The sequence below is a fragment of the Myodes glareolus genome, chromosome 2 (genome assembly GCF_982192425.1).
Source record: "Myodes glareolus chromosome 2, mMyoGla1.1, whole genome shotgun sequence".
NCBI classification, from domain to species: Eukaryota; Metazoa; Chordata; class Mammalia; order Rodentia; family Cricetidae; genus Myodes; species Myodes glareolus.
The window spans coordinates 6,159,712-6,175,527 of NC_142027.1; the positions used below are offsets into that span (position 1 = coordinate 6,159,712).

Consider the following 15,816-nt stretch of genomic DNA (forward strand, 5'->3'; position numbering starts at 1 on the left):
GGAGAGCGCCGTGACCAAGGACTGACTGGTTCTGCTGCCCGAGCTGCAGCATGAGACCCCTCTGACTACTCGCTTACACTACAGCCTTTCACATTACCTTACAGATACAACATCTTGTATTGGCAGGGCATCACTTGAGTTTGGTATTAACTATCCATTATTCATAAGACAGATTAAGCACTTCAGACACACAAAAAATCCAAATTTGAAGCCAGTGCTTCAAGTTATTGAATTAAATGCTACTCTTTGGATATATTTGAATGAGTATTACTTTAAAATTATGCTTGCTTCTCATTATGGCCATCATGGGGCAGGTCATGAGACTGTTGAATAGGAGCCATGTCCCACAAGGGACTGGCAGCACCCCCGGCCTTCCATGAGGACTGTGTATACCTTGACCATTCCTCTATATTGAGAACCGAGTGCTGGCATGCAGTCTTGAGCTGACAGCAGCTATAGCAGCTCAGGAGGAGGCTATATCACCGGGGACTGCGAGTCTTAAGTATCCGTTCTCAGTCATCAACTCAAGAGACCGAAAGCAACCTCTTTCAGAATCTGTAAACACTCCACAGAACATGCCTGACAACTGTGTTCTAAGATACGCTTGGTATCATTATCCTGTCCAACAGGAGTTTCAATGCCTTTTAGTAAATGTATTAATAAATTATGCTTTCTTTAATATCTGCGAGTGCCTGGCATATCCCACAGGGCCTTTCCAAAGCATCCGTAAGCCCAGAAGCGCCCTGAAGAGATGCGGTTGTCCTCGGGATCTTCCCGGTGTGCACATGAGAACTCTCTGCAGCAGGACTGCTCAGTCCACTCTGTCATCTCTGCGTCTGTAACAGCCGAGCTTGGCAAGCTGCGGTCAGGCACCAAAGAATGTTCTGATCCAGGCTCTGAAGTAACCCTAGACCCTTGGTCATGGCTCCTGAGATGCAGCACGCCGCTCTTCCCAAATGAAGTCACCTTGTCAACAGCTGTCAGCACAAAGCCCCACATTTCAAGCAGGTAACTGTAAGTCACCTGGGAAGAACGGACAAGAACAACAGTGGACCGCTGATCTTTCAGGATGTTTTATTGACAGTTACTGGACAAGTATAAGGCATGTTCACAGGCTCTGAAGGGAAGCAGTTCATTCCCTCAGCAGCGACTACAGTCTGGACCGGATGTCACAGTATCCCTGTGCACTTGAACGTGTACTGCTCACAACGGTTAGAGCATGCAGACCATGTTCAGGGACCACCGTGGAGAATGTCTCAGAATAAGGAGTGAGCTGCTACAGACGAAGTCACTAGACACCACAACTCACACGGACACAAGAAGGCGGCGACCAAATCTGCTACTGCAACAGAGAACACGTTGGCAAACATGTTTTTGTTTCTTTGTGTTTGAGAGAAATGGGATATATCCAGGGTTCATGTTTCTGTATGTGCCACTGCCTACAGGTCACTAAAAAATACCTAGTTTTGAGTAATTTCTAAAGCAGTTAGTTTGATTTCAGGTCACAACACAAGATTGCATGCAATACAAACACAAGTCAAACACAGACAATTTAGTAACACCAACGCTCAGGACTGTCTGTATATTTCTTTTTGGTGGTAGTGTAAGGACAGAGAACAAGGGTGGCTGGTTCTGCACGGTGCTCCTGTGCTCAGCTCTAGCGAGCTGGACACTCCCGAGCACGGGCTGACTAGCTAATGAGACCAGCCCAGAGATCTCAGCGTGAGCCTCAGCTGTGGAGCTGCTGCAAACAGGCAGCTGCTTCCAGGGTAGAAAAAGTCTTAGTTCAAGCTAATTTAAAACACATTTTATAACTGGTTTCCAAAACGTGGATCAATTGGATCATAAGCTTTAAACTTTAACTTTAAAAATTTAAGAAGGGCCGGGTGGTGGTGGTGCACACCTTTAATCCCATCACTTGGGAGGCAGAGGCAGGCAGATCTCTGAGTCTGAGACCAGCCTGGTCTACAAAGCAAGTTCCAGGACAGGTAGGGCTACACAGAGAAACCCTGTTCGAAAAACCAAAATATAAAAATTTATGAAGGAGACCGTAGAGTTCCAGGGACGAGCCAAAGAGGCTAAGAATCCTCACAACTGGAGCACTGCTCTGAGGGGCTCAACGGCTCTCCCCCAGAAAGCTCCCATCTCGGAGCCCATGCAGCAGCCTCACCAGCAAAGGAATGTGGTGACACAGCATCACAGAGGCCCACACATGGCTGCCACTGCTGGGGACTTGATACAGACGCACTCAGGACTCCGCTGGTTAGCTCTGTGGTACACAGTGTCAGAGTTTGCACATCTGTGTTTACACTGGCGACAGGACACTGCTGTCAGGCATCACACAGGTGAGCAGTGCATTAGTGAGGAGTGACTACCTATAGCAACAGAGAGGCAGTTCCCGTCGTCGACTGGGCTGGGTTGGCAAGGGTGCAGCTGCAGGCTACTCTTCTGACAGCAGGTCCCCGCTGCCGCAGGTGGGGCAGGTGCTCTGCCCTTTAAGCCACTGCTTAAAGCACTGCAAAGGAGGAAAGAGAGTCAGCGATCTGCAGGGTCGGAGGCCCGGCTCTCTTAAACCACTGTGCTGGGGCAGGGGCACAGCTTCTGCTACTTCCCAGTCTGGTGCTGCCCAGACCTTAAGGAAGAGCACGGTCTGCTCATGCCAGGAGGGCAGCTGAAGCCCCAGAAAAACAACAGCGTCCCAGAATTAGAGTCATGGTCCATGAGGGGCCTTGTCCTCCCTTACACCCCGGCCTCAATCTAAGCTCGGTCAGCTTTCTTGACTGATTGCACCATTTGTCAGTTTTGTGGCCACAAAATCACTCAATGCCTGCTCCTGGCTTTAGGTTCCTGAGAGTCTCGTCGGTCTGTGTGCACATTCTCTGCGCAGGCCTGACTGGCACACGGCTGGGCAGGTGTGGAGAGCTGAAGGACAACGCATGATCTGAAGGGGGCTCCGCAAGCTAATCAGGTCCTGCTAGGGAGTATTTTATAGTGGGCCCTTTCTGAGGGTTGATAAACTAGGTCAGTAGAGAACTCATCTGTCATAAACCAGCAGTGTCCAGACACCAAGACAATTGGTACTCAGGTCCTAGGAGGACATGGATCAGAAGCTCTCTGTCGTTAACACGGCGCCTCAGCTTTACATGCTACACTGAACACTGTACACTATTTATTTACTCACACAAAAAACCAACTTTCAAGGAATTAATATTGTGTAGAGTTCCAGAACCAATATAGCTATGCAGTCAACTGTAATTCTTCACTCATGGCACAAGCCAGGGGCAGAAAAAGTAGTTTACAGAGCTACAGCCACCCCTGGTCCAATACCCCTGCCGACTTCCCAAACATCTGTTTTCACACAGGCTTATGAACACTGTATGCACTGATTTACAAAGGAAATGGCTTGGAAACACAAGGACTGATTACCTGCCCCAAATTCCATTTTTATTTTTAAAATGCATGGTAGGCAGTCAGATAATTCTTACCCCTTTGTGAAACTTGTGCCCACATTTTAGCACACGCATGTTTTTTGACTTGAACATCTCATGGCATAGCTCACAGGAATTTGCATCTGGAGCCTGTGGAAAGAAACACATTTGAGTAAAAAACTTTTTATGATGTGTGCTTGCTTCACTTAGCACATGGGTGGCCTAAAGATTTGTTTTTTTTTTTCTGTTTTGTTTTCGATTTTTTTTTGCCAAAGGCTAGCGGATTATTTTTCAATTATGGTTTAACAGAATGAAAGATAGCTTTTAAGTTTTAAAATAGTTTCTAGCCAGGTAGTGGTGGTGTGCACCTTTAATCCCAGCATTCAGAAGGCAGAGGCAGGTGTATCTCTGTGAGTTCAAGGTCACCCTAGTTTACACAGTGAGTTCGCAGGACAGTCAGGGCTACACAGAGAACCTGCTTCAAAAATTAAAACAACAAAAAAATAGTTTTGCTGTGGGATAACCTTTTTGTACGCTGTGAATATATGTTGCTCATTGGTTAATAATAGAAGCTATTTGACCAAAAGTCAGGCAGGATGAAAAGTCAAACTAAACACAGGGAAAAAGAAGGGCAGACTTGAGAGAGATTCAAGCCAGTCGCCCAAGAAGCAAGATGCCAGCAGACCTGTAACTGTGGTGGATTTTCACTGTATTTTAATAAATTAAGACTGCTTGAAGACGTGAGAGCAAACAGTCCCACTGGTAAGACTTACAGATCAGATTATGGTAACATGACACACACCTTTAATCCTAGTAACCACACTAATTGCCATAGAAACTGGAAGATGCACACCTTCAATCCTAGTCCTAGAGAGGATTGTAAATGGGAGGAGACAGCTCTCAGTCACACAGTCTCCTGAGATTCCAGGAGACAGGATCTCCATTTCAGACTGTAGTCAAAGTAAGGGCCAGTGGCTGACTGTTATGCTTTTAGGATCTTCAGGTTGAATCCAAACTTCTGACCCTGAACTTTTATTAATCACATAACACCACAGCCATATGGCAATGTATACGTTAAAAGAAATGGATTTATTTAAATGCAAGAGCTAGTTAGTATAAGTTTATAAGCATAAACTATCGGTCAACCGTCATGTAATTAATATTAAGCATCTGAGTGATCATTTGAAAGTGGTTTGGGACAGTGTGGGACAGAGAAGCTTCCATTTATAGACCATGGCCCCAGACTGACCCATAAGCACAAGCAAGCGACAGAATGGAACAGTGTGTGGCATTCAGATTAGGGCTCAAGCTGCTGGCAGTCTGTAAACTATGCAGATCACGAAACACCCACCCCATGGGGTTTTGCTGTCTCCCCTGAGGTGCCGAAAGGGTCCAGGCTGATATGGGGCAGGTGGCACAGTGCAGGTTCACTTTGCTCTATGCTGTCCAGGACTCAGGGAAGAGGTGGAAGGGCTAGCCCGAGGGAGAACCACAGGCCAGGCTCGCCTGGAAAACCTGGAGTCAGCCTGACCCCAGGGTGGAAGGGTGCAGATTTCTCCAGGTAAAAACAAGACAGCAAGGCAGATGTCAGACTGAAGTGCTCGTCCGTGGTGTGTGTGCATGTGCGCCACACCCGTGTGAGAGGTTGGGGTGCCAGGGCATCAGGGTCCCCTGGGACTGGAGCTACACCACCTGATATAGGTGCTGAGACCTGCAACAGCAGATATACTTTCAATCACTGAGCCACCCACCAGGACCCAAAGTTGTCAGCTTTGGCAAGGCTAACACAAACTCTTGATCTGTTTTAGTAAAGTAAACGCCAACATGGTAGGTAGTAGTACTGGCTGAGGGTATGGTTTGCGATTTATTTTTGCGACAGGCGCTCCGGCTGCCTCAAAACTGCAATCCTCCTACCCCAATCTCCTGAGAAGATGGTGTTATGCCCAAGTTTCTGGTTCCCAAATGAGTTCACAGAGCTGGATTTCTGGTGCAAATTACATGAGGGTTTTTAATTCAAACTCAAGTCTGGACCAGCACCTTTCCAGCACCCTTGCATGGTGGGTGCAGAAAGTGTGGCAGGGAGCTCTGGGAGGGCAGAACTTTTAAAGGGAAAATGTAATCGGGAGTTCATGTCCTGTCGTCTTATCCAATGGGTAAGGAGGGCATAGGGTAAGGTAGTTTCTGAACCCACTGGTCAGTTTTTTGGGCATGAAAACCTAACAAACAGCCATAAATGACAGACAAAATATCTTCAATGACAGAATGCCTCCTAGGGAACATCTGGACCTCGTTAAATTTTATGGACCTGCTCCCTATCTTCTTAATTTTTTAGGGTATATGTTCAAATTCCTGCTATGGCATCACGTTTCTGGAGCTGAGATCGCCCACCCTCAGTTCTCTTTAAAATGGAGTCTGCAGAGTCAGGTCCTCACAGTGGGATCACAGGCGCACACTCCCAGCTTTGGAGTTTGTACAATATCCTTTTAGTTTTCATCTTTTATTCTAGCCTGCTTTGCTTTTTAAGTTAAAACACAGAAACTGAAAACGATACAGCAGAACGGAGTGCATGGTTCGCCAGGCTGGAACACTTGCTGTACGGGCACAAGGAACCCCAGCACTTGCATAAAAAGGTGGGCATGGTTGTGCATACCTGCAACCCAGGGCTGTGTATGGACGGGACAGACAGGAGGATCACAGGGCTGCCGGCCACCAACCTCATTGGAAAAACAGAGCTTCCGGTTTAGAGATTCTCGTCTCAAGAGAGAACAGAGAGATCTATACAGCAGGACATTCAACGTCCTCCCCTGGCCTCTGCACAGGTACACACAGGTGTGCACTTGTTCCTGTGTGCACGTGTGTTTGCACCCCATACACTTTCTTTTTCTTACCGTCTAGGACCCCAAGCAGGAAATGGTAGGCCCACTGTGGATGGGTCTTCTCACCTCGATTAACCCCATCGAGATAAACCCCATGTCCGGATCTCATCAAATTGACAAGTGACATCGGTTACCACAGAGACAGAAGCTCTCTCCTGGAGGTGATTACCTAGTCTACTCTGAGGTGGGGCTGGGCACTATTCCCCCTAAAAATGCAAACGCCCTGAGAATCCGATTGGCTGGAGGAACACAGCCACTGTAATTCACCTAAACCCCTGGGAAGTCCGAACTCAGTCAGATCTTGCAGGAACGCCCTATACACCGAGTTTTCTCACTAGGTAAGTGGACATGTGACCTTTGGAGAGCGAGGTGGGGAGGGGAGGAAAAGTGGCTCAGGGCAGGAGGAACACGAGCTCTAGGCAAAGCAGCCGGCACTCTGCCCTTCTCGTGCTGCTGACCCTGGTAAGAATGTATGCAACCTGCACTTCTGCACCACAGCGGCAGTGGGCAGAGTGTGTCTGCACCTGCGTGTCCTTAGGTCTCCAGCCTTACCCGGCAGGGACAAGACATCCATCTACACCTTCTCACAGCTGAATGCTGACAGGATCATACACATGCCTTGGGCATTTTATTGTAAGATACAAACAATTATAGAGTCTTGCCAACTTAGATAAAGCCACATTAACAATTTATCATGCGCACTATGTAATGAAAAAAATTATTTTAGGAAACCGAGACTTAAATCAACAATGTCAAATTACAGGCACATTCAGCCCATTTCAGTGCCTGCTCCCAGGCAACCAACGGACCGGCAAAGGGTACTATGAGTGTGGGTATTCTACAGCATCAATGACTCCAGCAGTAGCCTGGCAGCAAAGTCCCTGCCCAGGCTCACAGTAGTGCTGAGTGATGCAAGCTAGCCTTTTAGTACCAAGTTCCTGCTTACAAAGAATAAAATCCAAAAACTGCTTTTCTCACTTGATATATGAGATCAACAGACTTGACCACTTGTAAAAATAAAAGCATAGGACAAAACCCAGTTATATCCAGGACTGTCGGCTGTCACCCTGGACTCCAGACATGAAGGTATATTCAACTACAGCAAAATATGGTTCCTAATTTTAGTTTCAAATAAAGTAAGCCTCAAAATAAAAGGGCAAACCTCATGGACTAAAAATTCTGGGTCCTTCCAATTCCTCTCCTCACTAAAGAGGAAAACTGGTACCACAGCTGTCCAGGTAATACTCACAGGGCTCACGGGAACGTCTTCTCTCTTCTGGCCTTTGGTTTTGGATGATGGTCCAACAACGGCCAAGGGTGCACTCTGGGAGGATTTAGCCACTGCAGCAGCAGCATGAGCCTCAGATGTCTTCTTGTCTTTTCCTGGGTTTGGCTGCAGAGGGGATGAGGTGGGAAATGGGGAACAAGGTGCAGTTACTACCGTCTGTGACCTTCTGGTCCGCACTCTCTCACTGGGGGCTGGGCTGCAGCTCTGCAGTCTCACATCTTATAAACAAGCATGAAGACAACATCTTACCTTCTTCTTTTTCTGTTCCTCTAGAATGTGTTCTGTGACTCTTTCAACAATCTCCTCAATACTTAATCCAGAGAGTGAGTTCTTGTTTTTGTTTCGAACTTTTTTAACAAAACCAGCAAGCTCAGTGCTGAAAGAGAAAAGTAAATAATACATGATTTTGACAGCTCACCACCCCAAGGTTACCTGTCGGCCACAGTTAACCAGTGACCCGACCGTACAGAAAGATCAGCTCACCACCCCAAGGTTACCTGTCGAACACAGTTCAGAAAGATCACTCACCACCCAAATATAATCTGTCGACCAGTTAACTGCAGTGACCATACAGAAAGATCCATTTAAGGCAGAATGATTCCTCCCAAGCAACTAACAACCTCTCAGTACTGGCATTCAGGTGGTTCAGCAGTTACAGCATTCATACTGCTCTTGCTCTTATGGGCAGGACTCCACTGAGCCGGGAAACACTCACTCTGGCCAGTCATACTGTGTATGTCTGTGTGTGCACATATATGGGGCTAGAGGGCAACACTGGGTGTATTTTCCAATCATTTTCCAGCTTATTTTTGAGAAAGGATAGACTGACTACCCAGAAAGCCCAGGGTCTTTGAATTATCTGTGCCAGGATTTCAGGGCTAGCTGACTTGCGTGCCTTTTTATGAGGGTGATGGAGGTTGAACCTGGGTTCTCAAGCTTGCATAAATACTTTACAAAGCTGACTTATCTCCCCAACTGCCCCAGACATTTTTAATGACTACTTTATTCCTAAATGTCAATCTCAAAACTCATTAATACCAAGAAAGAGAAGCAATGCAGGTACAAAAGATTCTCTTTTCAGCTGTCCCTGGATCCTCACCTCTACTTGCCTTGCACTGACTGGTGAGCCGACACAGTGAAGCACAAGGAACCAGCGTCAGCTCCATACACACAGTCTGTTGACTCAGGAATGAGCAGCTTTTCCTGAGACTCACACGGATCCTTCTGCAGTATCTACACACATCTCAAACTGAATTCAATTTACCCTTCGCACCTCATACCGCTAACAAATCAGACGTCTTGTTTACAAAATGTGTGTTCTTTGCTCTGTATATTCCTATATGACACGCGACTCTTTTACAGCTCACTTACGGACTCCACAGCAAACAATGCTGGAGTGTTACCGATCCCATCAAGTCTCAGCAAACCACTATGGCTTCTGCTGTTGGGTTACTCAATACGTTTTATTTATTTTTGTTTCTCTGTGTAACAATTCTAAGTGTTCTGGGTTTTCTGGAACTCACTCTGTAGACAAGGCTGGTCTTGAACTCAAGAGATCTGCCTACCTATGCCTCCTGAGAGCTGGATTAAAGGTGTGCACCACTATGCCTGGCAAAAGCACAGCATATTCAATCCTGATATGAACATCAGAACCTTTACTGTGGCTTGGGTGTGTAGTTCAAGTATTAGAGTCTTTCCTAACATGCCCAAAGCCCTGGGTTGGTCCCCAGCATCACACTAGTATGGTCACAGGAGCAAAAAACGAAGAGCACATCTTTCTCGGTAAAACAACGAACACGATCCTTTTCACATTAACCCCTCATTGGTTATGGTTTTATCTGATCAAGCAGCAGTTCAAAGGCTAGGCACGGTGGTGTACATCTTTTATTCAAGCATTCAGGGGGAGAGGTAGGTAGATCTCTGTGAGTCTGAGACCAAACTGGTCTACATAGTGAGTTCCAAGACAGCCAGGGCTAGACACTGATGAGACCCTGTCTCAAAACAACAGCAGCAACAACCCCCAAAGACACAGTTAATGACATATTTAACAGTCACAAACATCAATTCATACCTGGTGTAACATGGGAACACCACTGACAAATGTTCAATTACACTGTTGAAAGGCTTGTTTGGAGACTGGCTTGACCGAGTAGCCTGTCCAGGTGGCTTCTCCTCTACCTCGGGGCTTTGTTCTGATGGAGAGGCCTGGCTAGCCCTCTTGAGCTCTTCAGGCTGGGCAACTTCAGGCTGATGGGTGGGTGATCCTAGTACCAGTTCAGGAACCTCCTCTGGGGAGCCACTACGAGGTGCCACAAGAAAATCCTTGTAAACTGCTCCAATCATGTCTACAGAAGTCACGGGCCCTTGATCCTCAAGGCCTGAAGACTCAGAGGGTAACTGGTAAGAGAAAGATGAACTGATGAGTACGCATGCCCACAATGCAGTGCTTGGCAAACCCGAATGCAGCACGTTAATTTTTATTATTAAAGAATCAGTAACTGTAATCTCATTACAACATACACAGACCACCACGGACTTTCTAGACAGGGTATTTTCCTGAGACTCTTATCTGCACAACCATGAGTGATCTGGGAAACCAAACTCACTGCACTCAAACCCAGGCTCAGGTACAGCCGCCTCATCCACAATCACGCTGCTCCAGTCTAGTGAGCACCACAGATTTTCCCTGTACCGCTCCCACCTATGGTCTCGCTCCTGCACACACCGCTGAGGGTGCTGGGCTCCCACCTATAGTCTCGCACCTGCACACACCGCTGAGGGTGCTGGGCTCCCACCTATGGTCTCGCTCCTGCACACACCGCTGAGGGTGCTGGGCTCCCACCTATGGTCTCGCTCCTGCACACACTGCTGAGGGTGCTGGGCTCCTACCTATGGTCTCGCTCCTGCACACACCGCTGAGGGTGCTGGGCTCCCACCTATGGTCTCGCTCCTGCACACACTGCTGAGGGTGCTGGGCTCCCACCTATGGTCTCGCTCCTGCACACACTGCTGAGGGTGCTGGGCTCCCACTTATGGTCTCCCCTCTTGCACACACTGCTGAGGGTGCTGAGCCATGTAGAACTTGCTCAGCCTTGCATGCCCATCAACTCCTCCCTCCAGCTCATCTTTTCCCTGACTTGAAACCTAAACCACAGCACTCCCAAAGACCTAAAGAACAGTCCAAACTCTGTTCTGCTGTGCTCCTCCTGTTCCTCGCAAAGAACAGACTGCATGTTCCCTTTTATTTCCAGCCTCCCGGCATGTGCTATGTCCACTGCAACACCAGACTGCTCTCAGCGTCAGCACCCCGCCCCTCCCCAAACACTACTCTCTAGACTAAGGTGATCCACTGTACATTATAAAGGTGAGGGGGAGGAAGGGAGGGAGGTTCCAGTGAGCCGAGGCAGGGCACTAGAACAGACCGGAGGCTGGAGAACAGTCCAGCAAGACATGTTGGTAGCGGAAGGTGCAAGGCAGGCACGACTGCAAGGACATGCTACACATTCTGAAACCTAACCGAGGCCTGGGATTCCTAGTCTCACCTGTGTCAAAGTCCCAGAAACAGGTACCTCAAAACCCAATAAACTGACAGCTTTGGTTAGCCTTCTACAAAGTCTACAAAATATTACTGCTATTCTAAAAAGCACTTTAAAAGTCAAAAGACAAAATTTAGCAAGCACTTTCATTTGAGAGATTCAGGACACACCTCAAGTAACAATCAAATATGACAGGCGAGACCAGCAAACTCCTTCCTGTCCTATGTGTAGTACTGTTTGCTCTGGATCTGATGAGGAAACAGACTTAAGACCTTCATGCCTCCAAGAGTCTAGGAGTTTCAGATAGTGTTAGAGGAGGTTGCTTCAAACATACACAACCTGCTATTTAGAGTGCTTGTTGACATGCTAGACTACATTTATGTAGTTCACTAATGTTTGTCTGCCACACGTACATGCAAGCATACACACACACACACACACACACACACACACACACACACACACACACACCTGCATCAAGAAAAGAAAGAAAACAGATACTAAGGTCCATGAAAGGGGTAGAAACAGGGATCATAGTGTGTCTTAGTCCTGCTCACATGTCTAGCTGTAGAAACATTGATCCATTTACGATAAAATGCTTAAAGCTTAAAAGTTTACAGTGATATTTATGCTTTAATAAATGAGGCTTGCTTGAAGATCAGAGGGTAAAACTAAGTCACTAGAGGCCAGGCAATGGTGGCACACACCTTAATGCCAGGATTTGGGAGACAGAGGTAGATGGGTCTCTGTGAGTTCAAGGTCACCCTGGATATACAAGATCATTGAAGAAAATGATCCAGGCGGTGGTGGTTCACACCTTTAATCCCAGTACTAGGGAGTCATAAATTTTTAATCCCAGCATTGAAGGGAAATATAAGACAGGAGAGACAAAGGTTCAGGGCTCAGTCTGCAGTCCCCCAGCGTTGGGAGAGGTTAGAGCCAATGTCTGGCTGCTTTGCTTTTCTGATCTTCAGTTTGAACCCCAGTATCTGTCTACTTGTGCTACAGAGGCTACAGGAGCACCACCATGGAACCTTAGGACTAGCCTACCCCATGTTCAGAAAACAATGAAAACAAACTACTGTGGACGGTTAGGAAAGAGACGGGTTGTGTCCTTCTTCACTCACCATCGTACAGGCAGGAAAGGAAAGCCCAGGAGTCTGCACTTTGGAAAGTTCGCTGAGCCGAGAGCCATTTTTAATGGCCTTAATTTGATCTTCAAACTGAGACTGTGGGTAGAAGGGAAATTGTGAAGTGTTTCTAACCAATTCCAAAAGAAAACCACTGTTTCAATTAATATTTTTTCTTGTCAGATAATTCATATGACCAAGAATTTCCCAAGAAATACAAGTGTGAATAAAACTCTAAGATAATTTTTGTAAGGAAGTCAAACCATTTACTGAGAGGTTTGAGGTGACGAGGTTGAAGAGCTTGGTATGATCTGACCCTTGGCGGGCAGGCTCCTCGGCCTGGAGATCACCAAAGCAAGAGAGCTGCTTCTCAGGAGAGCGAGCAGCGAAGGACTTGGGCATCTGAGCACTGTAATTCCTTCTGTTCCTTTTCTTCGTGCTCAGAAGAGAACCCAGGACATTATGTGTGCTAAGCAAATGCTCTAAGATAAATAAGAAAATATCACTAATTTCATAAAAAATTCCTAGTAATTTCAACAAAAAAAAAGCACCGAAAAAAATTTAGAAAAGGAGTATTTAAAATGCTGGCAGTCCCCTGGGCACTAAAACCACCACGCTGATGCTGGCAGGACGGCGGCACGCTGCCCAGCTCACCTTCACGCTCTCCATTTCTTCTCTCACGTCAGAGAGGAAGGACTCCCAGGAGTATGTATCGCACTCCATCTCGGGACACGACGCAGAATCACTGGAAGATTCAGAAGCAGACAGCTACTTACCACCCACTCACTTTACAGACTGAGAAAACGGAAAGTATTTAAAGGCAAACAAAATACTCAATAGAAGGTCTGCTTTGAAAGTTTGGAGCAGGTGTGGAGGTGCACACTTTAGTGTCTGCACTGGGGAAGCAGAGACCCTCGGCCAATCTCTGTAAATGACACCCAATGTCACGGGGAAATCAGTTTTCCCCAGAGGAGTCTCACTGGGCATGTCACCCAGTCCTTGGGGCACACATGGCCAGCACAAAATCAGTTTTTGCTTTGCTCCCCCCGTTATTTTTTAGTAATGCTGCTCTCTTGTTTGCCTTCCTTTATTTAATTATTTTTAAGAGAGACAGAGAGAACACACAGTTGGGTACAGGGAGGTGGGGAAGTTCTGGGAGCACTTGGGGGAGGGAAAAAACACGATCAAAATATATTGTAGGGAAAACACTTTGAGTAATTGTTTTTCTTCTAGTGTTTCTAACTGTATTTCCCAAGTGCAGGATGGGAAGAGCACCTAGGAGCCAACGTACCTGCTCATCAGCTTGAGGTTCTTAAGATAGGCTTCCGCTTGCGCGGCAACATTCTGTAACTTACACAGTTCTCGCTCCTTCCAGTTTTCAAGTACAGACACCTGACAATACATCAGAGGATACATAAATGTCTTACAAATAAAAATCTGAAATGACTTGAAAAGCTTACAAGTAAACATTAGAACTTTCCAATTTCTCTTTAAATAAAGTACAATGCAGACACATAAGAACGTGATTATGCTGTAATTTCATCAGGTGACCAGGAAAAGAGAACAGACATCCACTTCATGACTTCCTGTATGGCACCCACATCTAGGGCATGTGTTCAGCGCTCCCCACAGGTAAGAGTCAGTGCAGATACGGAACAGCCTCATTTTAGTCCAGGTGTCAACAATCTGGACAGGGCCTCGGCAAACCTGCTGCTGCTGCCAGGGGGCACAGACCTGACCTGCAAGGCCAGGATCCAGACGCTGGCGCAGCACACACGCTGGCTTGCTCCGCAGCTTCTCCTAGAAGCAGGTGCCTGACTGACACGTAACTGGAAGGCAGCTGTTTCCAGACAGTCCAACTTAATCCTTTTCTCATTTCCCCAGAAAAAGCATAGACATGTGACAATAAAAAGAACTTGTTTCTCAAATATCCGAAATCACATTTTAGAAACAACAAACAACAACAAATAAAGCCAGTGTTACAGCTTATTTCCATTTTCCTTTGTTTCAGTTTTTGAAATAGTATACAAAAATTAATGAGTACTTTTCTAGTGGGACTAAAGAATACACAAACATGTAAACGCCCAAATACACACATACATTTCTCTTTCTTTTGTATTTAAGGATAGACTGGCCTTGAACTTGTGATTCCCCATCGCTGCTTCTTGGTGTATGAGATCAGAATCACGAGTCACCAACACAGTACTGGTGGTTGACTTGCACGTTATTTCATTAAGTAGTTTCTGGTGTGTGTATGTGTACACACATATGAGTTATTCATTAAGTAGTTTCTGGTATGTGTGTACACACATGTACACACATATGGAGGTCAGAGGACAATCGTCATTTCTCAGGGTCACTCCACCTTTTCTGTTTCCTTGTTTATTTAAGACAAGGTATTTCAAGGGGGCTGGAGAGATGGCTCAGAGGTTAAGAGCATTGCCTGCTCTTCCAAAGGTCCTGAGTTCAATTCCCAGCAACCACATGGTGGCTCACAACCATCTGAAATGAGACCTGGTGCCCTCTTCTGGACTGAAGAAAGAATACTGTATACATAATAAGAAAATAATAAAAAAAAAAAGACAAGGTATTTCACTAGCCTTCCCAATGTAAGCTTTAAAAAAAAAAAATTCTAGGGCTGGGACTCAGGTCCTCGTGGCTCAGCACGCACAAGCACCTTACCTACAGAGAGCTATCTCTACATCCTGGAAGGTTCTTTCGATTTGCTTTTGAAGGACTGGTAAATACTGACATGCCTCACGGTATGTTACCTGATTAAATATGATGAAGATTCCATGAAAAGCATGAGAAATGACTAAATTATTATGGAGAATAAGAAACTTTAGGTCTGAGAATATACTACACAGGTGTGTGTGTCTGGCAAGCATGAGGTCCTGATGCGGAAAAGAAAGAAAACTAACAATTATTAGATTTGGAAATTAGATCATGGATGACGGCCTGTCTCTAATTTCCCAGTTCCCATCATAGCATTACTCCACACGTAAAGAAACAGACGCGCAGAGGCCCTCCCCTTGCTGACTGTGCCGGCTCACCTCGGCAGCCACTGCTCTCTGGTGGCTCTCTTCGTAAAGCTCTCTCCCTTTCCTGACAGACTCCTCCTCTGTGAGTGCGCCACTGCGAGAGGGAAACGCCAACGTCATATGCCAGGCCAGTTTGAAATCACACCATTTTCCAGACTACCTTCTGCCTCGTGTGTTATCACACGATTTAGACTCACTGTGTCCTCTGTATTTTATAAGTGATCAAAGGAAGGCAAGAAATCAGAAAGAAGTATCTAGAAGAAAGGCAGAGGAACACATGAGGGCACTGGGCCAGTTTACTGGCTTTACTGTGTGTGTGAGTATGGATCAGGAACAGGTAAAGGTAGGTGTCTGTGGTGGCCAGAGGTTAATTAACTTTGAGTGTGATTCTTCAGGACACACCCACTTTGCTCTACTTGAGACAGGGACTCTCACTGATAATCTGTATCTGATCAGCTGGGTACAATAGCTGGCTGGTGAGCTCCAGAGACCCTCCTGTGTCCACCTCCAGAGCCTG

The 15,816-nt window shown here is 46.4% G+C and overlaps 1 protein-coding gene across 5 annotated transcripts in view; it reads right to left on the reverse strand.

Annotated features, from left to right (window-relative positions):
- Positions 1 to 1,057: 1,057 nt before the first annotated feature.
- The window catches only part of Ttc3 (tetratricopeptide repeat domain 3), a 98,599-nt gene continuing 83,840 nt past the window's right edge, over positions 1,058 to 15,816 (reverse strand). For all 5 annotated transcript variants that reach the window (XM_085685804.2, XM_085685805.2, XM_085685807.2 and 2 more), the window contains 9 exons: positions 15,312 to 15,393; positions 13,550 to 13,650; positions 12,913 to 13,003; positions 12,256 to 12,357; positions 9,664 to 9,989; positions 7,842 to 7,968; positions 7,554 to 7,697; positions 3,486 to 3,578; positions 1,058 to 2,515 (listed from right to left, as the gene is read on the reverse strand). In XM_085685804.2, the coding sequence (XP_085541930.1) occupies positions 2,441 to 2,515; positions 3,486 to 3,578; positions 7,554 to 7,697; positions 7,842 to 7,968; positions 9,664 to 9,989; positions 12,256 to 12,357; positions 12,913 to 13,003; positions 13,550 to 13,650; positions 15,312 to 15,393 (1,141 nt within the window). In that variant the 3' untranslated portion in view covers positions 1,058 to 2,440. The remainder of the gene's footprint in view (positions 2,516 to 3,485; positions 3,579 to 7,553; positions 7,698 to 7,841; positions 7,969 to 9,663; positions 9,990 to 12,255; positions 12,358 to 12,912; positions 13,004 to 13,549; positions 13,651 to 15,311; positions 15,394 to 15,816) is intronic.